The following is a 26677-nucleotide window of genomic DNA, read 5'->3' as shown; positions in this document are numbered from 1 at the left end:
TCTGGACTTTACGTGCCCATATTCCAAAACTGTCTCAATCCTACACTCCGACATTAATCTTAGTTCCAACATTCAAGATTCCAAAGTCCAAATTGTACCAAATTTAGTATTTTTCGTACCCATAAGTACGAATTTCCAAAACTACCTCAGTCATGCGCTCCAATAATAATCTTAAGTCCACAGGATTCCAGCTCTATTCGTTCACCAATATTTAATTTGTACTAAAATATGTACCATTTATAACTTTTCGCAGACGTAAGTACAATTTTCCAAATCTTTCTCAATTCTACACTCCAACAGTGAACTTTATGATCCCAGCCCTATTCGTTCATAGGTCCGAATTGTACCATGCACCCATACTTACGAATTTCCTAGGCTAACCCAACAGTAATTTTAATCCCAAATTTCAGGGTTCCACAACCCTATCCGTTCACACAAAAATATTTGGTACCATTTAGTTCTGTTTGTTTCCATAAGTACGATTTTTTTAAACTACCCCAATCCTACGCTCTTCTTTAGTCCATCTATATCCGTTCACACATAAGCAAGTTCTACCAAATATTGTATCATTTAGTACACTTATGTACTATATTTCCATATCTCAATTCTACACTCCAAAATCGACCATTATTCCAAATTTTAGGTTTCCAGCTCTCTCCTCGTTCACCCAAATCCAAATTGTAATCCAAATCTAGTGCCGTTTAGTACTTTTCGTACACATAATCACGAATTTCCAATGCTGTCTCTATAGGTCAATCCTCAACAGTAATCCTTATTCCATATTTCAGGGTTTGAGCTCTATCCGTTCACCCAAAATCCAAATTGTGGTAAATTTTTCGTACCCATATTTACCAAATTGAGTATCATTTAGTAATTTTCATATACATAAGTACAAATCAACACCCCTTGTATTCCATATAAAATTTCAAGATTCCATTTCAATTAGAATTAAATTTAGTAAAGTTTAGTACTTTTCGTACACTTATAGGTCGAATTTCCAAAAAAAACCTATTGTACATATTTCTAACTTTCCATCAGTGACCCACATTCCAATTTTCAGAATTCTAGCTAGTCCTCTTTGCCTAATACAAAGTGTAACATTTGTAGTACATTTTAGTACTTTCCGTACCCTTCTAGCTCGAATATCCAAACCACCAAGCCTTATCTTACGCCTAAACACCAACAACAACCAACACTCAAAATTTCAAGGCCTGGGCGATAATCTGCCAGACAGTCACTCACATATCACTAAGCTCTTTTCTATATATTAAGATTATCAGAAATTTAATTACCACACCCAACTAAAAATATATAGTATAAACCAACTAATGTATGTTTTGTTTGTAAGTATATTTGTGTATTTTATTGAATTAATATTTTATTAGTAATTTTTTGGTATTACTTTTATATTTCTATTGTTTTATTTTAATAAACAACAAATTAGTATTTATTTACGCATACTTATATCTGATTGGTGCAGAGGTTTCACAGTTACATATATGTATGCATGTATTTAGTTTACAATGCCATACATACTATACCACATACAAATATGTATATAGTATACAAAATAATCCATTCTTATTCATTTAGCTGTGTAATATCGATTTTAAGTGCGGTATCAAAGATTTGTCATTGTGTTCATTTCTCGTATTTATTTTTAGAATGTGCTGTATTTTTTTTCTTTTTAAATAAATTTCAAATAGTAATATTTTCTATAGAAGCCTTACAATACTAAAGCTTTATTTCTTTATATTCGTTTGGAAACGTTCTATCCACCAAAATATCTTTTTTTTTGTTTTTATTAACGTTACAAATGTTTGTTGAAATGGGTTCAACATGAAAATGTTTTTTTTTCTGATTTCATATATTATTTATTTCGATATTTATTCTCTTTGTAAAAATATTATTTTCAATAAAAAAGGGAAAAATTAAATATAGTTTTATCCTGTGTTAACATCCGTTAATTATTTTGGTTTGCTGTCTTGTTCCAGAGTTTTTTTATGTATAGATAAATAATATCTTAATGTATCACTCTTTAAAAATTTCCGTATTTTGTGTGATCGATTTTTTTTTTATTCTTAAAATCCTGCATTATTTTTTTATGATTTGATAAATGATATAATTTGTTGTTGATAAAATGTATTTTTTCAATAGGATATCTGATCTATTAGAATCGTTTTATTTTCCAAATTTATTAGTTTTATTTTTTGTAAACAGAATTAAGTAAATAATTTAAATAATATGTCTTTCAAATCAGAAAGAAGTGTTTGTATTGAGGATGTAAAATTAGTACCAGTAAATATCACGATAACTACCAAAAGTGAACTACGATCTGAGAACTTTACAGAAACATTTACAAAGCATTATATGGGAGCTGTATCCAGATCTAAACATATTTAGTTAAAACATGACACACGTCCCTCATGGCTTTATACAGTATCCTTGCCAAATTGGTGTTGTCTTGAAAATCGAATATATAGCAGATTCAAAGGGACTTCAACATAGATTCTAACATGGGCCATATAACATATACCAGTAGGTTGCAACGCACTTCTCTCGTTAATGAATTGTATTAAACATGTAAAATCGTGTTTCCACTGTAGTCGATTTATCAAAATTTTTATAAAAACTCAATTTCTTGCATTATGGGAAGATTATGCAAATCCATCTCATTTCTTCCGTAAGCCTCCATGTTTTAAGAAATTTGAATATATTTTATTATTAAATAACGTATGCATTCTAAAAAATAAATAAAACTATTTTTTTTTTTTTGATTTTTAAACCAAGAGGCACAATCATTTTATTTCAAAAAAAAAAAGAAAAGAAAAAAAATAAAAATATATATCTATGAAAGCAAAAAAAAAACTAAATAATACTTGAAACAAAAATTATAAACTTATTAAAGATATATAGACAAGAGATAGAGAGTTAATTGTTAACGATTTGATGGGTGGTCAAAATACATGTTGATGAAGACAGAATTAAAAATTACATTTAATAAATCCCTGATAAGTAAATATTTATGTATGTATTCAACACAGCACGCGCATCCAAAATATGTTTGCCACATATCATGTGCATCTTTGTATGTATATTTAACAATTGAACAAACAAACAAAAAAGAATAATAATAATGAGAACAAAATATTGTAAATTTTCAAAGGATTTTTTACCTTTTTATTGGTTTTGTTGGTTGTTATCTTGTTATAATTAAAATAAATAAAATTAAAAATAAAATGTGTATTGTTTGTTTCTGTTTTTTTTTTTTTAAGTTTTAAAAATATTTCTTTGTATTCGTTTTGTTTTTTGCATACTTCTAAAGTTTGTTGAGAGATTTTTTTACTTTGAACAAAAAAAGTTTTGACTATTCATCTTACCCTCAATTACATTATGCACAGAAAATTATCTAATATTTTTGTTTATAAGAGTTGCTATCAACATAAATTATAACATTTGTTGTCAATTTAGAAGGTAGAGGGGTTGTCGATGAAACTATATAGGAAAAAATAGAATACGTTACACTTTCGGTTTTTTTCTAAGTAAACAAATATCATTGCTGAGTTTGTAGTTGGTTTCTATCGTAAAAAGGATATTTGGCTTCCCCTTAATGTCACAAGCAAATGTTGAAAATATCTCTTAAACGTTATTGATTATAAAATATATAAACATTCTGTTTGAAGCCTAGAATCGTACGTAGAGCAGTTGTTGCCGCCTTAAACACGAATGGCATCATTCAACAAGGCATTCAATTCGCGTATATGTTGAGCCTTTGAACCGGTAGCAGTTGAAGCACCACATGGACGACCAGCATAGCTGTAGGAAGAGGAAAAGAAAATAATGTTTAAATTTAAATCTTGTAATAGTGTATTTTTGAAACGTAACATTTATATATTTATATAAAGCAAAACATTCACTACAACCAAGCAAATTATAATGATGAGGATTGTTATATGAAATTGTTGTTATAATTACTAATTGTTTGTCTCCATTATAGAATTAAATACTACTAATAATAATTAACTAATTATGTGAAATATGAATGAAAGTGATTTAGTTGAAATGCATTTTAACCATAACCATGCATTAAAAATAAAAAAGAACTTTATTTATTCAAAGATATTGAATTTAAAAAATATTGTGAATAATATTTTATATGAAGGCGATTTGTTATAAAAAGTCGACGGATCTTCAGATATAGGAGTCTGTTAGACCACATATTGGCTATAACAGCACTAGAGACCAATGGGCTTAAACTTACTGTAAAATTATATCTCTCACCACAAAATGGTAGCGGACTATTGCCGTTTATTTGAGGATTAATAAAATTTAGAAAAGATCAACTCCGTACAAGTCAAATGCTTCGTATCAAAAGACATTTACTGTTTGTTTATTTATACCTTTTCTCCGGAAAAGATCCCGTCATAACTCGTAGTTTCCTAAGGTTTAACTTTTAAATTTATAAAATTGTGATATACATAATGATCCGACCGGTTTTAGATGGTTCTGGTTCATGGTTCTCATACAAAAGAAAATAGTTTTGTTACATTTCATAAGAAAAAAACAATCCCAACACTCTTAATCATAATGAATGAATGATGAGATGAATACAAATTGATATAATTACGTCTAGTGAAAAACGCATTACACAGAGTGCGAAAGGTAAGTAGAATATGAAACAAGTAAAAAGACTAGAAACAAAAGACAACATGCAATAGTATAGAAATATAGCTTTTAAAGGGATTTATATATCTGTGATTTGTGAAAAGGCCAATTTTTTTATTCAATGAAAAATTTGTTTATGTTTTTGTTTGAACAAATAAATCACAGACATATTAGACATTTCGAATAGTGTATATCAGTTGGAAAGCATAGACGACCCTAACCTATTAAGAATAATTATGAGACAGCAAATTATTTTAAAAGAAAATAATATTGTTAATAAACAAAAAATATCCACGATAGATAAATTTAGAAAATTAATATAGAAAGTTAGTTGCTTAAAAATTGTGCCAATGATGCAATAATTAAGTGTTTCAAGTACTAAAAAATTTCACTATGTAACAAAATTAGCTAAATAACGTATATTTTGTTTACAATATGATAATGATGATACAAATATGATTAGGATTTCTATTCAAAGCTGAATTCGACAGCAATACAATTTATTAAGTTGATACTCGTTATAAAACGTATAATCAACAATAATCCCTTCTTGTTAAAAAAAACGGGCAAGTAGCAAAACAAATTACCTCAGGAATATTAGTGTAGGATTTATAGTACTAACAATATACATTTATAGACTAATAATTATTTTTTGTAATAGAATAACTAATGAATATTTTTATGAAAATACCCTTTGGATATTATATTGAAATTTTTTTTCTTAAAACCCTGCTAAACTTTTAAGCCATATAATTTTGAATAAATAAAGTAAAATATAATTTTGTTACATAGTGTAATTTTCCAAAACTTATTTTTTTCTTGCCTAATTCCATTAAAATAAGAATAAATAAATACATATGAATATTCAACTATCATTGAAGTAAAAGAAATAATATTTATAGCATTAAATTAAAAGACGTTTCATATCTTCTATGAAAACCCTCACCTAATTTTGCGTCCAGTTTTAGTAACACGCACACCAGGTGCCGCACCATTGCCAATGGGTCTATTAAAATCTTGGCGTACATTTTTCAAATCGAAATGTTTGGCGGCATTGTATTCATTACTACTAGCCGGCTTTGTTTCAACAGATTGGTTATCGGACGAAGATGAAAATATACGTTTAAGCCAAGGTTTCGATTTTGTTTCAGAATCCGAATCAGAATCTGAATCGTTAGCAGTGGTAGTAGTAGTGGAGGTGGTAGAGGATGTAGCATCACTGGGGCTGCAATCAATTAACAACAACAACAACGGTAACAAACAAATAACATACTCGCACAAATAAAAACATATAAAAAATCAAATTGTGGAATTTGGAATTCTAACAACAATAGAAAACAAAAAAATATTATACATTAATGCCATTGGGTTGCTTGGCTACACACGCTACACTATTTGTGTCGCGTTCTGGTTTGTGGCACACTTAATTTACATTATTTAACAATTCTGTGTGTGTTCGTTGTTGGCTGGCTGAAATTATTTAAATTATACAAAAATAACACTTGGACACAAACAAAAAGCAATAAGTCAGGGTGAATTTGTTACAGCTGATTTACATTTAGAATTATAATTTTGATACCAACAAAGTATATGTAGGAAAAGCCATGCTCAATGATAATAAGTATAGAGTTGTTGGTTTTGTTTTATGAAGTTTACTTTATATCTGGTCAACATTTATTTCTTAATTATTGTTTACCAATATGGCTGAAAATATAAGTTTGAATTGAAATGGCTCGAAGAATACGATTCAATTATAGGTCAGTACTTAAAAGTATAAATATACCATAGTGAGAATCAAAAGTTCTGCCTTGTCAATATCTCCCAGATCCACACTAGTCGTTCGAATCCAAATTTACAACAAGTGAATGTCGTATTATACTTGTATTCTTTAATCTTATAATTAAATTAAAACACAACCCAATAAAAATAAATTGATCAGCCTGGTGGTCGTTGAGGTAAATCGTGAACTCGAACTTTTTCTCGGAACGCAAACCCGATTTGCCAATAATATTCAACACTATTTACCACATATCTATCTCAGTGCTTTTGATTATATGTTTAAAATAATTATTTTTTAAATACAAAAAAATCTGATATGTGCATTTCAATATAGTGCCCAAATACATAGAAAGCTTTGTAGAAAAACCAATGGTGCTTGGAATTATAAAAAAACGTAAATAAATCTACAATAGAGACAACAACTGGTGTGTGAGTGGTTTTGAATTCGAAAACAATATAAGAGAAGAAACCCTAATGAGGATGTACTTTTCTTGCAAAGTAAAGAAGAGAAATTACTAAAAAAATTAAACAGCTTGAAAATTAAATTATATACAATAAATGGGTTAAAAAAAGAATCTGACAACCATTTCGTTAAAAGAAAGTCAAGTGAAAGCAACACAAAAGGTTAAAGCATTAGTTTCTCTTCAAAAAAAGTTAAGAAAAATAAGAAAAACGCCCAAAATATAACCGATGAAAAAATAAACTAAAATGACTTACGTAATATCTTTGCTGTGGTTGAGGGCGGTCAAGAATCGGGGTTGGACATAGGTCCAGCAACCTTGATTTTTGTGTTCTTCTTGGGCCCAGACTAATTCAGCATCCTTGTAGAGATTGGCTTGTTCCTTGACCAAATCGAAGGGGAAGGGAGAAATCTAAAACAAAATACATATTATATACCTATATTCTATATACATTAAACATTTTTTATAAACTCAACATACCTGTTCAACACGAACAATAGCGATTTCCTTCTCCAAACCCTTATCCTTGCGGTCCTTGGTCAAATCATAGTAGACACGGCCAGAGCAGAATACTACTCTCTTAACAGCGCTGGGATTTTCAGCGGTAATCTTATCGGGGATAATACGTTGGAATTCGCTACCCTCAGTCATTTCACTGAATGGCGATTTGGCTTCTGGGTGACGCAACAATGATTTGGGTGTCAACAAGATCAATGGTTTACGGAAAGGCATGGCGATTTGACGACGCAAAATGTGGAACAAGTTAGCGGGTGTTGTGCAGTTGGCAACAATCCAGTTAATATCGTGCAATTGTCTAATGGCGAACTCCTCAGATTCGGGTGGGAAGTAATCGGGATCATCCGAAGACATTTGAAGGAAACGTTCAACACGGCATGACGAATGTTCAGGACCCATACCTTCCATACCATGAGGCAACAACATAACCAAACCGGATTGACGTACCCATTTGGCTTGACCGCTGGAAATGAATTGATCGATAATACATTGGGCGGTGTTGGAGAAATCACCGAATTGAGCTTCCCACAAGACCAAAGCGTTGGGGTTGGTCATGGAGTAGCCGTGTTCAAAGCCAAGTACGGCATATTCAGACAAGGAACTGTTCGACACAGAGTAGGGAGCCTGGTCGGGGTACAAGTGTTGCAATGGATTGTAGGTGGCCTTGTCAACCAATTGATGGTGCAAAACGTGGTGACGGTGAGAGAAGGTACCACGCTCAACATCTTGACCCGAGAGACGGACATGAATGCCTTCCTTCAACAAAGAACCGAAAGCCATGGCTTCACCAAGAGCCCAATCGGCAACACGTTCCTCAACCATGGCTTTACGAGCATTCAAGACACGAATGAGACCTCTGCAAAAATTAGAAAAATATAATTCTGAGAAACAAATGCATGACTTTCTATGGTACCCACTTGTGGACAACAAATTCAGCAGCATTTGGTGGTGGGGATGAGAATCTTTGGCCAATATGGACCAAGGTCTCTTCCTTGACACCGGTGGGTGATACCTTCAAGGGGTCCTTGCCTTCGAAGAAACCAGACCATGGGGAATCCAACCAATCCTTGTATTTAATGTGGGTTTCGGTCTTGGCCAATTCAAAGGCTTCTTCGCAAATCTTTTCGTATTTGTCGGCAACGGATTTAACTTCTTCCGAAGTGCATGTACCCTCAGCAATAAGTTTATCAGCGTAGAGTTCCAAGCAGTTCTTGTGTTTGCGGATCTTTTGGTACATCAGGGGTTGAGTGAACATGGGTTCATCAATTTCGTTGTGACCATTGCGACGATAGCCAACCAAATCGATAACAACATCCTTGTGGAAGGTGTTACGCCATTCGGCGGCAACACGGCAAACATGGACAACAGCTTCGGGATCGTCAGCATTGACATGGAAAATAGGAGCGTTGACAACACGAGCAACATCGGTACAGTAGGGCGATGAACGTGAGAAACGAGGATCGGTGGTGAAACCGATTTGATTGTTGGCCACAACATGGATGGTACCGTGGGTGGTGTAGTCGGGCAAATCGGACAAATGCATGGTTTCATAGACAACACCTTGACCGCAGAAAGCAGCATCACCGTGGATCAAAATAGACATGACCTTTTTGCCTTCTTGATCGCCACGATAGAATTGTTCGGCACGTGTCTTGCCCTGTACAACGGGATCGACGGCCTCCAAGTGAGATGGATTGGCAACGACAGCCAAACGGATGTTCTTGTTTGTGACACGGTTCAAACGTTCAATGTATGTACCCAAATGGTATTTGACATCACCGGAACCGTCATCAGCGGCTTCCAAACCAGCAAACTGTGTGAAGATTTGATTCAATGGTTTACGGCAGACATTGGCCAATGTGTTCAAACGGCCACGATGTGGCATACCCATAATAACGGACTCAACACCCAATTCAGTGGAGGCATCAATCAATTCTTTTAAGGCGGGGATCAACATTTCACAACCTTCCAAACCGAAACGTTTCTCCGATGAGTATTTCTTGGCCAAGAAACCTTCAAAGCTGAGCAATGTAAGAAGAAATGTTAGAAGGATTAGTATAGATTGGAGTTTGCATTCGAGAAATAGAGCAATTACGAATGTTCCAAGGATTTTTTCAACTATGAAAATAATTTATTTTCTATAATTTAAATTCTTTATGCATAACATAGTTTCTAGGAACATGTTTCGTAATTGATTTTATTTAAAAATTTTGATTCTTACCCAGTAGCACGAGTCAAACGAGCCAAAATCAAGCGTTTCTTTTCGGGAGAGAAATTCATAACACCGGGTGTTTCAAATTGTTTGCGAATCCAGTTGCACTGTTCCAAAGAGTTGATGAACATGAATTCAACACCAATCTTATTGCAATAAACATTTTCCAAACGGTTCAAGATTTCTCTAGAGGAAATATTTTGAGGGAAACAAAAACAATTAATACAACATTATTGATAATCACAGTTAATAAAAAAACTTACCTCAAGGGCAATTGTTTCTCATCGCCACCAATGAAAGTGGTGCTGGGCAATTTAAATTGACGTTCCATATCTTGTTCACCTGCATGTACAGATAGGTGGTGGTGGTTTGGAAAAAAGAAAATTATATTTTAGTATTTGATTTAAAATTATATTTTGTTATTGATTATTTTTGTTAGTTATTATAAATATATTTGTTATTTTCTTTTTTTGATTTTTTTTTTGAAATTCGGAGGACATGGATGTTTTGCAATACAATTTGGAAGGATTTTTTAATTGTTTGAGAGTGTGTATATATTTTTATATTTAAAGCATGCCTTTGTGTGCAGCCTGCGTGTTGTTGAAAATTTGTGTGTAGTAAAAGTGTTGTGTAGACACATGCAGTTTGGTGTATAACAAATTAAATAACTATTTCTAAAACATTTATTTTGGGTTTTCATAAAAAAGCTAGCCAATTATTTTGAGTGTGATTTTTTTAGTTGAAGTATTATAGTTAAATAATAATGATTTTTCTAATTTTGCAAAGCTTGTCCATGTTTTAAATGTAATTTTAATTTTGTTCATAATTAATTAATACTTTTGTAAACTATTTTAAAATATAGACAAGTTTTGTTGCTAAAAAATAAAAATACTGAAATTAAAAATTAGAAAACAAAACTAAAAAATATTAATTGGACAATAAGAAAAATGCTGACAAAAATTAAAAAAAAAATGTAATAAAACCAACATAAAAAAATAAACAATTGTAAAAGAAACAACACTGGACACTATGGATAAAATGAAACGTTCATTGGACGTAAATCATAAAGATTTAAGGATATATTTACATGTTCCTTTACACTTTGGCATTGGATACAGAACGACATTTTCATTCTACTAGACTGGAAGGATAAAACATAGGGAGGGGTAGTTGTAACAAAACGTAACAAAATCAAACTACATGGTTGTAAAATGAACATAAATGACAAATGGAATAACATCTGGACGAAATTCCCATACAAAATCACATTTGTCATTTATAATCCAAACACATAACTACAAACTGAAATATGAATAAAATACAAAAAAAAAAATATATATATCTTATTTGTTTCTTTTAATATTTTAAAATAAAATAAAAATCATACATATCAAATATTACTAAAAAAGGGTGGTTGGAGAATAAAGTGCATGTGGATATTTGTTTTTATCAACTCAAAGGTTCAAATTCATTCAAGACAACAACATTATAAGGATATACTTTGTAGAAGATGCAGGGATAGCAAAGAAAAAAGAATTCTATCCAAAATTAAACTTACTTACCAAAACTGAAATTAGCATAAATAGCTTTTGTCGAAGAGTTGCCAGGTAATTCGGCGGAATTAATTTCGAGGGGATCAAGATGGGCAATGTTATGGCCTCGAATCTAAATAAATTATTTCAACGACAACAACAACAATAACGCAATAGATTTTTGATTGGTGTGCATACAACAACGTTTATGATTTTTGGTTTTCAGAAAATTATCAAGAAAATCAAAATTGAGTTTGTTTGTGAAAGAAATTTGAAATTTGTATAGTTGAAAATTTGCCGGTGAAGTTAACATCAATTTAGTGGTGGGTGGGCAGAGACAAGTAGAAGTAGAGTAATCGAATTAGAAGCCATAAAAATAAACCAAAAAAGAGAAAAGAAAATAAATTTTGTATAAGCATTTTGTTTTTTGTTTTAAGTTGGGTTAAATTTTATAAAAAAAAATAGTAATTTGATGATGACCGTTTTCATGGCGAGACAACAAAACACAAACAAATGAGGAAATTCAAATGAAAACATAGAAACAAAAATGTATTTTCTAAAATGAAGGGGGTTAAAAAAGAAACACAAACACACATACACAAAAATAAATAAAATAGTAATAAAAATCATAAAAAACCCAAAAATTAAAAAAAAATAAAAATCTAACTACAAAATAATAATAATATTAATTAATGAATACAAGAATATTATTTACGTTGTGTTAAGGGATTATAGAACAATAATACGAATAATATTTTATAATATTAAAAACAACAACAATAACGAATCTAGTAAACTGGCCTTAAATACTAAAATCTGTACGCATTGTGTTACGTTTTTATATTTCTTATTTTGATTGGATATAAGAAACAAATTAATGGAACAATTACGAGTGGTAGTAACATATATAACTAAATATGGTTGATAAAAGCCTGCTAAATAAACAGAAGTTTTGTTTACACGAAAATATTTTGTGGTAATAATCCTTTATGTTGATAACTCCGAATTTCATATTTTAGTCTTTTTTTTTGTTAAAAGGTATTATTTTTTTGTATTAATACCTTGTGGAAAGTGATATTTATAACACAGTGTAACAATATTATTTTAAACATATGAACATTTAAACTTAGATTAATAGACTTATTTAAATATATTTTCTCTCTAGGTAGTTATCCATGATTTTCTCTGTTTATTACTTAAAAATACACATTTCGTGTTTGAAGAAATTATTCAATGAAGCCGAAATTCAAGAGCAAACTTAGTTCATTTTTGTATAATTTCGTAAGAAACAATATTAACAAAAGGCAAACAGTAGTGGGGGAAACTCTCACTCCATGCTAAAGCTCTAGGTGATAAACATTGTACTTGTTTATTTTGTTGACCAACTTGGGTCTAAATTGATGATATAGACCGATAATGTTCTTGAGCTGATAGGTGGTAAATTTGGACCATCTTGGGCCTAAAACAATATTTTTGGGGTAAATTGAATTGAGTAAAATTAGAACTCTCTTTCGAAACGAAGTAGGTCGCCTCAATCAGTGATAACCGGAGAAGAAATATATCAAATAAAAGTATTTTCATATTCAAATATCGTTGAATTTTCAAAATAGTTTTAACAAATGATTAATGTTACATAGTGTTATAAATATTCTACATTATATTAAGAAAAAGTTTATATATAGAGAGAATTAGACAAAAAAGATAGATGATAAAATTGAAAATTACCAAACAAAAATTCAGAATGCTGGCGCAAAACATCTTCATTTGCACGACGTTTAAGACCACCTTTCGCCTGGATCTTTTCAACTGTTAAAATTCCCAAGGGATCCAATTCCGAAGCCAAATGACCGCGTGCCTAATTGGTATATATATACGAATGAATATGAATGAGTGAGTGAATGAGTTTGTATATGAATGAAGGAATTTGTGATGAATTATATATGTGATGAAAAAACAACAAGAAGTGGCAAGTCAACGGAAGGTGGGATTTTGGGGGCAGGATGTGTGTAAGAGATAAACAGAGAGGAAGGATATAATATTCAACGACATTGGTGAATATTTAGAGAGAGCTAATATAAAACAGTTATTTATATACTTAACACTACAATAGAAGAACAAGATTTATTTTGATTTTTACAATATTAGTTACTCTTATGAGGATACATACTTTAAAATTATTATTTCATTTAAGCCAATTTCCAATTTTTTTATAAACTTGTTGTTAATTAGGTAGAAACAAATTTTGAAAATTTTGCTGTTATTACATAATGAAGTATACACTTTTGGATAGGATACAAAAACAAACACTACATGCTTTCGATTGCAATCAAATGATTTTTCCCTTATAAATTGTATAATTATTTCAGAAATCCCCCAATGTAAAATTTCACAAACTGTCAGAAAAAAATTAGCGGTCATTTATGGCTTAAGGAATATTAATTACTATCAGAATGCTATAAAGAATTTTTTGGTGTGTATTGAAACTACAATAATAAAATAATTCATTATAAATGATAATTCAAAAAATGCTTCATTAGAAGTTAAAAAAATTGGAAATTTATTCTTATTCTTTGAAGTTGACATTAGCGGATGATTTTATAATTATTTATTCGTTTTAAAAAGAAATATTTGAGTATTTTTTTATATAGATAAAATTATATACTATTTTTTAGATTAAGTAATATACTTTAATTTCAATAAACACCTTTGAAATGTATAAATATGTATCTAGATGGAAAATACACTGTTTTTCATATTAAACAACATACTGGAGTTTCAATAAACACCTTTAAAATTTGTGCCTTATAGACCTTAACAATACCTAAATCTAATGCAAAATTTATAAAAAGTAACAAAAAAATTATTATGAAAATATACTAATAGAAATTATAAAAATAAATCAAAATATGAAAATAAAATAGTTCATTTAAAAACGTTTAACCAAACAAATATACCCCATCATAAATAAATAATAGTATAGTAATCAAACAAATACCAAAGAAAAAAATAAAATAATGAAAACAAAACTACGGGGACAGCATCAAACGTCAACAAATTGCAATATGAACCAACCAACATACCTGATAACTTCTGATAATGGCTTGAACAGCCAAATGATCGTCAATGGTCTTTGAGTCTGGAGCAGCACCTACACCGGCCATACCAGCAAAAGCGGTAGCGGGCAATGTATTATATTGTTGTGGGGCGAGATTTGGGGGTCCACAGTAGCTGTTGTTACGGAAATAGGCATCCCATGACTAGAAATAAATAAAACAGAAATATTAATTATTAGTATTCTAAATTTATGCATATGCTTTTAATTGGAATGAGGCGAAGTTCGAAGTTAGTTAAATATAAAAATTAAAAAAAATTTGAAGTTTGTTCGGTCCAAAATTATGGGAGAAACATTACAATATTTATAGTCTATTTTTCCTACACTAATATGACAATTGGTGTCAACAACAAAATTGTTGTTATTATAGATAATTTTATACTGTAAATTTCTTAAAAACTATTGAATATAAATATATAGTTTGTTTTGGGACTTGCAGTGGAATTTGGCGTAGAATATTTTATTCTTTAACATAATATACCTAAAACTAAGTTTCATGTCACTTTAATGCGCTTAGTCGAAAAAAGTACTAAGAAATGTCTTTGAAAAAAATGAAAGAACATTTTGAATTTTTGGGTTAAAATGTATGACTATATATTCGGTATATACATTATATATACAAATTTCTCTTGTTCAGTGACTTATGCTAAAATTGATGGAGAATATTTCTGTTCCTTATACCATCCACCTAAAACGAGATCTTGTGGGAAAATGGGTAAAAACTAGTAATAAGTACGATTTTAACCCTAAAATTATTTTTTGTTTTTTTTAAGATTTTTGAGTTTTAGTCTATTCTGAGACTTATAGTAAAACGTTATAGCGGACATTTCTGTAGAATATTCTGAGCACCTTTAACACCGTTTTGAATGAGTTTTCAATCACTTCTGGAAAAGGGGACCAAAAGACCCCTTTTCACTTCGTAGTGAAATTATAGAACCATGTTTCACCTATTGTCAAATACCTTTAGTGAATTACTATGACTGATTTTTTTTTTTTTTTTTTGGCCGAAAGTGAGCTCACTCTGAACCCGATTTGAATAGAGATTCCTCATACCCAATAATTATCAAATTTTTATATGACAAAAATTGCTTTAATTCAGATACAAATTTCGGTTAGGAGTCATTTGAAGTTAGGGGCTAAGAAAAAGCCATTATTATGTCACATTGGAGACTTTTATTTGGCCTGTGTTACTGAACAAGCCCTGTGCGTTTGCTTAAAAGTCTTTTGTGTGTAATTTGTCTAATACAAATTCTCCATACGTTTAGGAGAAAACATTGATTGCTTAAAGGATATAAAAATATGAAATCCCTATATTTTCTTCGTACTATGGATTATTTTCGTATTTTCCCCTCCTAAAATATTTCAATGTTTATAATACTCACAGTGTGTACAGAGCTGGGATCTCGAAGCCAGGCATTGTACATTTCTTCAACATAGGATGCTGTTGTACCATTAGCGAATGGTTCGGCTGCAGCAGAATTATAACAACGTAACGCAGCAGCGGCCATAGCATTATGGACAATCTAAAAAACAAAAAAAAAAATCATTTTAAAAAAAAATAATATTTGAAAAAATTGAATGTTACAACTTACCTTCTTATTGCTGCCCTTCAACAGCCATGTGGCAAAGTTTTTATGCGCAATTGGCGATAAAGCCAAATTAAAGGCTGTATTGGCTCTATGCATTGTGGCTTCGAATTTTTAGCTGTAATAGAACAAAAACAAAAAAGAAAGAAAAAACCAAATTATAGTAATTGATAATTGGTAGCAGTAAAAGTTATATTTGTTTGGGTAAGTTGCAAATTATTAGTACATTGATATTTGTTGTTTTTGTTAGCACACGCTTTATAGTAATTGATAATTGGTAGCAGTAAAAGTTATATTTGTTTGGGTAAGTTGCGTTTTTTGTTGTCATTTGCAAAGTCGATGGGGAATTATCTAAATTATTTAGTTGCACACCACACAGCAATTTTCACCTCAATATGACAGGTTGTCAACTTTGTTGTTTTTGTTAGATAATTGTGTGTTTAAAATATTTAAACACACGCTTTGTTTTTGATTATGCAATAGATAATAACTTTAATGTTAGAAAAAATAAATTGATTGTATTTTCCATTTATTTATCTGATCATTATTTTATAAATTGTAATTGTTTCAGTGACGTGTGGATGTGGTGGAAAGTTCTCATCACATTAAAAAAACTTGCAGAAGAGAGTACTTTATTCCGATCTTGATATGAAGACACTATTTAATATATAAAATAAATATTTTTTGTTTTATAATATCGAACCTGTGCAGACAAGCTTGTTGGCGATTATTTAATAACTTCATTAAATAAAAAAAAATGGCAACCAATGATCAAAAATGTGCAAACATTGTTTTGTAATTGTTTACTTATTTTTATTTTTGTATTTATATTTCCGAAAGCATATTTGGTTTGCTCTCTCGGTGAGTATATTACTTATTTTTCTGGATGTGTGCGTCAAACCGCTACCGAATTTATCTACACCTGATATAATATACGCTAAATGTTGAAAAACGCTATAACGTCAGTATCACGTGAATAATACACAAGGTTAATAGATTTCATTAAGTAAAAAACACAGCTAGCTTTAATTGCAACAAACAATTTGTATTTGTTTCATAATACCGCCAGACTGCAGTCATGCAGGGTATTTTAAATTTAAAAGAAAAAAATGGTTTGAAACGAATTAATTAGCACTAATGCATTAATTTGTTATATAGCTCAAGTAATTAATGTTGAGGTTGTAATATTTCCATATGGATTTATTTCAGTTGTTGGTCTAAGGTTCAATGCTATTAATTTGGCAGAAAATCAACGAACAACACAACTTTGCAGATATAGACTGTTAGGTAAACATGTGTTTTTCTTTTCTGATTTTTTATACCCTTCACCACACTGTGGGAGAGGGTATTATGTCTTTGTGCATATGTTTGTAACAGGCAAAAATAATCGAGATAGATCCATGGTTCCTTTTGAGAATATGCATAGAATCACTTTCTGAGTCGATCTATGCATGTCCGTCCGTCTGTCCGTCCATGTATTTTTGTTAACAAAGTACAGGTCGCATTTATGATCCGATTTGGATGAAATTTGGCACAGGTCACTTAATTGGCCAAGGACGAACCCTATTGAAATTGGAGAAAATCGGTCCACGTTTAGACATAGCTCCCATAAAAGGGTACCCCCAAATTTTCGGTATTCTGAGGTTCTTGAGGGCGTTTTTTAACTGAATTTGCTGAAATTTGGTACTTTGAGTTCTTATTGGGTAGCAAATCTTCCAACCAAAAATTATAAATAAAGGTCCATTTTTTCGGATAGCCCCCATATAAGGGTACCCCTAAATTTTCGGTATTTTGAGGTTCTTGAGCGCGAAATTTGGTATTTTGAGTTCTTATTGGGTAGCAAATCTCCCTACCAAAAATTGTAAATAAAGGTCCATTGTTTCCATATAAGATTATCCCCAATTTTCGGTATTTTGGGGGCTTTGATCGCATTTTTCGACCGAATTCGCTGAAATTTGGTACTTTGTGTTCTTATTATATATCTCTCGATTTGCACTAAATTTGGCTCAGCGTAATGAATTAGGTCTAGAATGATGTGTGTTAAGTTTCCTGAAAATCGGTTCGGATTTAGATATAGCTCCCATATATATTTTCGTCCGATTTAATGTAAATGGTGCACCAAAGTCCCTTAATATCATTCAGTTGCACGCAATTTGGCACAGCGTAATGAATTAGGTCTAGATAGTATCGGTTGCAGAATGACGTGTTTATGGTTCCAATTTCATTTTACTGGTCCTTTAAAAATGCGACGTCTGTTAGGATTCAACTGTTGAATATTCTCAAAGTGGTGAAGGGTATCATATAGTCGGCCCCGTCCGACTTTACTACTTTCCTTACTGGTTTCCTTTTACATACCCTATTTGAGCATCATATTCAAATTTCTTAAATATAGAAGATGAAAGCAATGAACCAAAGGTTTTCGACTAGAGGGGATGCTTAAATTTTCGGCGGATCTACATTCTGAGCTTGGACAATATTTCGTAATATTTGCACCATGTTGACCGATTAGAGGCCAAAAGCTAAACATTCTCACCCAAGCATCTTTTCCGAATTATGTTATCCAGGAGCAGGAATATTCACTTAATAGGATTCAGCTTTTTTATTTTACACCCAAAGCCATCCTTCATTTGGTCCCCTAAATATTGACCGATCTTCATTAAAACAGTCATCCTTATTCTATGTCTAAATCCCCTTTCCAATGTAAAATTTCATGCTATTCGGGTCATTATTGTAGCCTCTAAAGTGACAAGAAAAACAGATAATTTTTTTTTAATTATTAACGGATCATTACCATCGATAGGAATCTACTTTGGAATCGGTCCTACATGTACAATTTCGTGACAATTGGTCCATAAGTTTGGCTTTGGCAGACAGTCGAGACCTGATGATTAGTATTTTCGGCGTTACAATCTCTTGGGCCACACCAAGGTATAATCCCCTTAAACATAGTTGTGTAGGGTATAAATACGACAATTTTTTTATATATACTATCAATACTATCAATTTTAATATTTCGAAATAATTGAATTTGTTTTTAAATTTGTATGTTCCCTTAAACGAAAGACTGCTAAAATTAATAAGATGTTGTTATACAATATTTCAAATATTGTATTACGAGTTCAAAATCACGCATCCAAATGCAAATGAACTTTGTAAATTATAAAAAAGATAAATTAATAATTCCAAAGCCCTCATTCGGTGACGACGACGTACCAGACAAATATTATTTTGCATGAATCATTAAAATGAACACAGTTATGATATCAAACAATAACAACAAAAATTAAAAAAAAAATTATAATAAAAACAAGTTATATAGCAGCAAACGGGTGAATTCCATGGAAAAGAAATGACGTCAATATACCTAGACGAAGATATAAGAAATGCTAATACCACACACTCTTGAATATTCGAAATTCCACACAAAAAAGATTAAAACTAGGTAAAAATATCGCCAACATATCTACGAGTTGATCGGCACACATATAAGTGCTAATTTATAATCACAAGATTGTGTTGAAGTTCAAAATTGGCAAAGAGTAGAGGGAGAATAAAAAACCGCACCAAACTACATTTTTCTTCTTCAAAGATAACAGAAAGTAATGGGCTGACTATTTGATAAGCGAGTCGAGCGACAATGAATAGGCATAGCAGTAAAAGAATTTCTAACTGAATATACAAGTATTGTTATAAGACGACAGATATATGTATGTGAACCAGGCAAGCCTAGTTTGTTTTGTTTTTTCGTTATGTGTAATTGAATTGGATTTGCCGGTTTTTTTTTTTATTGATTTTTTTGCATAGCTGATAAGTTCTTGCCAGACTTGTGTGCTGGACGGACGAGACACTTTTAATTTCATTATGATGATGGTGATTTTTGTTTTCTACGCTTGGTCACATGTTCTTATCACGATAGAGGGAGTGAGAGAGTTCATCGTTTGTTTTTGTTATGTTTTGTTGTTTTTTTTCTAGTCATAGCAGGTATTTCGTCATAAAACAGCAGATACCCATCATCGGATCATCGGAAAGTTAAGAAAATAATAATCAAATATTTGGAAATTATGTGTTTGACCCATACAAAAGGATCAATGTTACTAAATATTTATTTAAGATTTTTAAATGCAGTGGCTTTGAACATCGAAAGTCTGGCATTTCCAATGGCAAAAAAAAAAAACAATTAACCTGAGATTTGTTATAAGTGGGGACCTTTATATAAGAAATACATACAAACATATGTTATCGACCATCGACCAATATTGATTTCGGCAGATTTTGAACAAGTTGACAATGTATGGAAAATGGAGGCAAGACCTCTAAACCTGATAGTTAATTTCACGCCCTACATAAAATTTGAATTAAAAAATTAGTTTCCAAACCTAGAAATGGTTCGAGGAATAATTATCATTCGATATGTCACAAAATGTTTCATATTTTTCGTATTACTCGATTTGAGTTTTGAAAATTTGTATTCCGGTGCCTAAGAAATTCTTCACCAATTGCTTTTTTTTGTTTTTTTAATTGACATAACAAAGGTAGAAAAAAAAAATAGTAAAATACCGCCATATTTAAATTACTTGTTACTTTGTATTATCAGTAAATAATCGCTCCCACTATCGCAATAAAAAATAATTGCAATTAATAGTACGGATTGATGTCAAACATATCAAATCGGAAATCAACTGGAAAATTTTTATACAACAATGTTTCTAGAATTTTCAAATATTTTCAATTAAAAAACAATACAATTGAGTTGAATAATAAATAAATCGAATAATCAGTAAAATAAAAGGGTAAAGTGGGAAACGTTGAAAGAAATTACATGAAAAAAGAAATATAATTATGATTTTTGGAGAAAATAAAATATATTTGAATTTGCCTTTAAATGTATTTCCGCAATATCTTGCTCTCAGCAACTGATAATTACCACCAACAAGTTATACACATACATTGTAAAAAGAGTGACATTAACATGAAAATTGAAAGCAATGACCTTGGCCTTAAACCGGAATATACGGAAAATACATTTTATTTACATAAAATAACAAAAAAAAAAACTCACACACACAACAGAAAAAAAGTGAAAGGCAAATGCAAAAATACAAAAATCAATGCAGAGATTTAATCGAAAGGTATTCGGTTCGATTGGTATTTCAAAAAATTTCTTTTGTGAAAATTGGCACGTTCATTTTATTGCGCCTTAAACAGATTTTCAATGCTTTGGGTTCAAAGAAAAGGGAAAAATATAATTGGTACAGTTTATACCAAATATAATAGGTATCCGTTTTTTAGAATACAAATTAGTAACTCATTTGGCACCACCGTCCTATTAGAAAGCAAACGTTATCTCAGTGAATTTCCAAAAATTATTTTATTGTTGTATCTTGTTCTATACTCTCCTAGCTTCGTGATAGAGCAAATATTATTCAAAAATAATTATTATTTAATAAAATATTGAAGTTTTAAAATTAAGATTATGAAGCAAAATTCTCTGGCGTTAATTTGGATTATAAGACTGGGAGAAGGCGTGTTGTTCATTAACATCGGTATATTTGTCGCCATAATTTTGTTGCCTTTTGCCGACATTAAGACTCGATCTCATGATTTTGAGGTCTAACATTTATCCTCTGTTATTTCGTTATATTGTAATGAGGAAAGAAAGGTACTTAGACTTCAAATAATTTCAAGTCTAGCAACGAACAGAATTACAATTTTTTTTTTTTTTTGACAAACGCAACCGAATTTTTATGGAAGCTACAATAATCGTGTAGAAGCCAAAATGGGAACCTACGTTAATATTAAACATTATGATAAAAATTCTGATAAATGTCTAAAACTGGTAACTTTTAATATCGCTTAAAATACTGGTGGATGGTGTTCAGAGTCTGAACACCAACTACGAATAGGACAAATAGCCGGCCAAGGAATACCCAGAAAATTAATATTCAAAATTGTTTGAATCTCTACATGGGAACTTTGACTCTATTGGCCCATTAAGAATAGCCGAAAAACCGACAAAACATTATGTCGATGCTGAACATGTTTGGATGTCTAAAGGGACCTTATCATTTAGGTAGAACCTTATAAATGAGTTGTGAATACCATTCACACTGACAGAGCCATCCAAGAACCTGAATAATACAACCCCAATATTCATAAAATATGTTTCAATAGGGAGTGTCAATCATGGGAGTGTGATCCTGAAATATAATAAAAATAATGTTTGATTTTTTCCCACGAGTTGAAATGGTGGCCGTATCCATATATTTGGATTCTTTAAATTGGGTACAAAACTATAATTTTTAGTAATTATTACAAAACTGAATTAAATTATACTTGATATCAGTATCAGAAGATAAAATAAAATATGATTTATTCTGTAGAAGTTTCCCAGTATTTCTATTTGGCCCGTATCGTTACAAATTCGGCCGGTCGCCTTAAAAATAAAAACAAACAAAAAATAAAACAAGAGAATATCGATTTTTCTCGCTGACTTATATAAAATACGTCGACGTCAGCGTCATTAAAGAAATATAGAAAAAATAAACTAAAGAGGGCAAAGGAAATAGAACAACAACAAAAAATTAGCAAAGAGAAATAACAACACCCTCACACACAGTTCAAAGAGAATTAATGTGGAGGAGGGAGGGTAGGTAACGGATAAATAAACAAAAATAATAATAAAAGAAATGTTTGCAAACGTTCTTTTGTGAATGAAAATAATTTAGATGTATTTCTAGAAATCAGCTATAATTAACAAAATAAAATAATACAATTGGTAAAAGGTTTTATTTTTTATCAGTTTTTTTCTAGTCCATTTCTATTTAGAAACAAAAAATCTTTAAACAATTAGTTGTTTTGTTTTTCATGGTATGGCTGTACAACAACAAGCTAGCGAAACGCTGAGTAAAAATTCTCTTAATTTTCATTTTCACTTAAGCATTGCGAACACATTACATAATAATTTTCAAAATTTCCAAAAAAATTCCAAAATATTTTTTTTTCTTTTTTAAATATTTTACTGGTATTTTTTTAAATGAAATTGTTTGATATTTTAATGAGCCCGGTTATCCGTGGAAATATAACAATTTGTTTTATTACGTTACGTGATTAAATTTGATAACAATTTTTTTCTAATTTTTTACAATTTATTTTGTTTTTATTTTTTTAATTAACACTTTTCTTTGAAAAATATTTCCAAAACATTTTTACTAACCGTATTCTTTAAATTAATTTTTTTCTTTTTAAATTTAAATCGTAAAAAATTATCGTAATAGGCCTTTACAAAATTTAATTTCACTTTACGTTTTCTCTTTCGCGTTTCACTGTTACGATCTTAACATTGGAAACGCTGCGCGACGACTAAAAATCGTTTGTGAGAATTTCAGTTTAATCTAACAGCTGACAATGAATTTTTATCATTCATAAGAGTGAGCGCAGACACAGACATCAGTTGTTTAACGCTGCGGCAGCTCTTACCAATGCCTCCATACCCGCCAGAGCGTCAAACATGGTTCTCCTCCGCCCCATCAACATCATAAAAAACAAATAAACAAGCAAAATGAAAAAAACTAATAAAAAAGAAAAACCATTTGCCAACAAACCAACCAGCCAGTCAGCAACAAGTACAACAAATTGCTTAAAAAACCAAAAAACACGGCAAAGATATGATAAACGTTTTCATTTCATTTTGTTGGTGGGTTGGTTGGTAAATGAAAAAATAAACAAAAAATTCTTCAAAATAACTAAATCGAAGAATTGTTGTTGTTGTTTGTTTACTACCTACATCTATGGCAGACAGATCGACCGACTGACAGAGACAATGTATATATGGAGAACATGACCATTGCCGTAAACACATGACTTTGTCGTCACAGAAGTATCTGGCTTTTTTTCGGGGTAGTGCTGATTGTGTCATTAGTTGATTCTTGATTGGTGTCATCGTCTAAAAGATCACCAAAAATCCCTCGGCTGATCACGAATAGGCTTATTTTGATTTGCATAGATCTTTGTTGGTTGTATAATTTTCTTCTGTGAATAATTTGTATTTTAAAATATATCCATGTGTGAGTATAGAAATATCTTAATTTGCTTGTGGTTGTAGATGAGTGTCTTATGCTTAATTCCAACCAAGGCAAACAAAATGTAGTGTAAATATTATTATTTTGATATTTCATTGCCAAATCCAAGCTTGTTACGCTTAGCAACAATATTTTGAGTTGTTTTTTGAGAACAAATTATGGTATAGATACCAATTCAATAGTTTAATAGGTTTCCCAGACCTGTTCCTGGTGATAACTGAATGGGAAAATACTATCGATACGATTTTGACTAGAATGATTATAACACCATTATATAATGCCGAGGCATGAGTAAGATAGATCTTCAAATCCTTTGATATTAAAATTGTTTAATCGTTTTAAAAGAAACAATCCACTCCAATTTCTAAGAACGTCATCCCTCAGGTTAAAATGCTCTTCCACTGGGTATATTTCACATTCGCAAAAATTTACCGGGCTAGCGATTGTGGATCATCTTCCTAATTCCCATTTTATAAAAAAAAATCATGAAAACTCCTCTTTGAAGGGATAAATAGGAACTGAAGTCTTTTTGATACTGACGACAGATGTTTTACATCTCTAGTGCATCTCGGTGTGTTTCAACAGCTGAATGTTTTTCAAGAATGACCCCAAACATTTACGATTTAAAATTTCGATGATTTTCAAACGGTTGGTAAATGAGCATACATTATGTTGTATTTGAAGACTTAAATTAAATTTATAATAATAGGTACTTATTTATTATTTTGTTTTCTTGTAATTAAAAAAAGCCCTTTTTTTCGACGACGGCACCGATTATCGATCACTGGAACATTGAATCTCTAAATTCCAATGCAATTAGAAAAACTACATATCTGGCACTGGTATGAACTAGGATTACTGACTTATTTTTGGACACATCCTGTTTTCGGCCAAAAACCAAGCTTTAAAATTGAGAAAATCTTTCCCAATTGATGTTATCCTAGTTCATATGATAGGATTGGATTGATTGTTTTGACTTATCCTCTCAATCGTAAAACAATGTTTCGAGAAAAATGTGTTTAAAGTTTGAGAAGCACTCGTGCCGCTGCTTGATGCTGACCCCTTCAGTGTCAAAAAAATTTTTGTCGGAATAAAAATCTAAAATTTTGTACTTAAAATCATATGAAATTTTTTGTTTTGTTTGTCTTTCAGCAAAAACAAAGACATCAATTGTAACGGTACATAGGTTAACCGAAAAATTGCAAAGGAAGACAGTAATTTTAAATGTCGAATATATTCGACAAAAACACTGAAAGGGTTAATGAGATATTCATGAGAAGTTCATATTAAAAAAATCTTTTTTTTTAATCGAAAATGGGGGGAGTTCCCCTTACCCCTTGGGTCCTCACGGTCGACATGATGCTTATCATGGGATTTGTAAAATTGAACCCTTGACTATATAAATCGATAGACATAGAAGTCACTGCAGAATATATTCATTTATTCGTAAAGATGAAGAACCGGCAGACAATGTTCTCGTTGGCTTTCTAGACGATATGGAAATCAACAGTTCTGGAATGGAAGAAGACACCAGATTGAACACCTTCATTTATAAAAAACATATAGACTCAGTCGGTATTGATCGTATTTGAGTCAACAGAACTAGCAGTCGCCCAAGTATGGTAAATCTCCAATAAGCTATTACGCAGATTTCCTGAGGTCTACAGTGAGTAAAATGGTAGTACATGGCAATTGGAAAAAGGATGCAGGTCTTGAGCAATGATCTCCCGCCTTCATTACAGGTTAAAGCTAGCCACAAATGGAATGATATTTGATTTTATATTCTGTTGGGCATACTACTACTAACAAACCAAGACTGATAATATATTACAAATAGCCTGGATCGGAATCTCCGAAGCCAATTGATCAATTATCGCACGTCCATATTAATTTCTTAAAGAATATGGAACTTCTGCAGTTGTATTTTTAGTGGATAAGACAGGTCGATTGTCACGTATATACGTATACGTATATACCATACCCTAGAAGCCACGGTGTAGCCTATACAATATAAATTAGAATTTTGTACCTTATATTTGAATTTTTAGTTTATTTTTGATGATAACTTAGTTTCCTTGAACCTTGACATTAACCCCGATTTGTTTACAACAACCATTAACACAATAAAAACAAACTAATAGGTACATAGACCTAAAATAATATTTACTTGGGTAAGATTCATCGCCCCCACCGTAAGTACACACAAATGCAACAAATAACCTTTTAAGAGTCATCTATGTACACATACAACGTTGGTGGTAGGTGGCAAGCAACATAGGCTTTAATTTTTTTATTTTATTGTTTAATTTTTTTTTTTTGTGAACCCAATGGACGAGCCTCTTGTTAAAAATAGACATAGGAACATTGATGAGATATGAATAAACACACAAGAAAAAATGTTTCCTGAGACACGTTTGTTTAAACAAATAAAAAAACGCGCACATACGCACAATAGTAATGAAGTAGAAAGAGTATTGACGTCACTTCTTAAGAAAAGACACAACAGTTTCACTATCTTTCAAAACTATAAGAAAGGTGCAGGGAATTTTGTTTTACGAAATGATAAAGAGATACCGCCACCATCAGTCACTCGCTCAAACACAACAAGTTCTATACAAAAAAAAAAAAAAAAAAATACTACGTCATCAAACTGTCCAAAATGAAAACTATTAAAAATAACTATGAACAATAACATTTTATATATCTCGTACTTCAACACCTAGACTACTCATCAGT

At 31.1% G+C, this 26677-nt stretch overlaps 1 protein-coding gene across 5 annotated transcripts in view; it reads right to left on the bottom strand.

The window, feature by feature from the left end:
* Positions 1-3699: 3699 nt before the first annotated feature.
* The window catches only part of LOC133331824 (2-oxoglutarate dehydrogenase complex component E1-like), a 30189-nt gene continuing 7211 nt past the window's right edge, over positions 3700-26677 (bottom strand). The window contains exons 2-12 of one of the 5 annotated variants that reach the window (XM_061540199.1): positions 15870-15981; positions 15660-15800; positions 14246-14422; positions 12891-13020; positions 9897-9975; positions 9643-9819; positions 8339-9442; positions 7386-8277; positions 7162-7316; positions 5612-5890; positions 3700-3816 (exon numbers count right to left, since the gene is read on the bottom strand). In XM_061540199.1, coding sequence (XP_061396183.1) covers positions 3717-3816; positions 5612-5890; positions 7162-7316; positions 7386-8277; positions 8339-9442; positions 9643-9819; positions 9897-9975; positions 12891-13020; positions 14246-14422; positions 15660-15800; positions 15870-15962 — 3327 coding nt within the window. In that variant the 5' untranslated portion in view covers positions 15963-15981 and the 3' untranslated portion in view covers positions 3700-3716. Of the gene's footprint in view, positions 3817-5611; positions 5891-7161; positions 7317-7385; positions 8278-8338; positions 9443-9642; positions 9820-9896; positions 9976-11195; positions 11299-12890; positions 13021-14245; positions 14423-15659; positions 15801-15869; positions 16021-26677 lie in introns of those variants that run through there. The other 4 variants (XM_061540198.1, XM_061540201.1, XM_061540202.1 and 1 more) reach the window with 4 other exon arrangements.

Source organism: Musca vetustissima, unplaced genomic scaffold, assembly GCF_032173495.1.
Source record: "Musca vetustissima isolate MV318-11 ecotype Yass unplaced genomic scaffold, APGP_CSIRO_Mvet_v1 utg4060, whole genome shotgun sequence".
Lineage (NCBI taxonomy): Eukaryota > Metazoa > Arthropoda > Insecta > Diptera > Muscidae > Musca > Musca vetustissima.
This window is presented reverse-complemented; position numbering and strand designations above follow the sequence as displayed.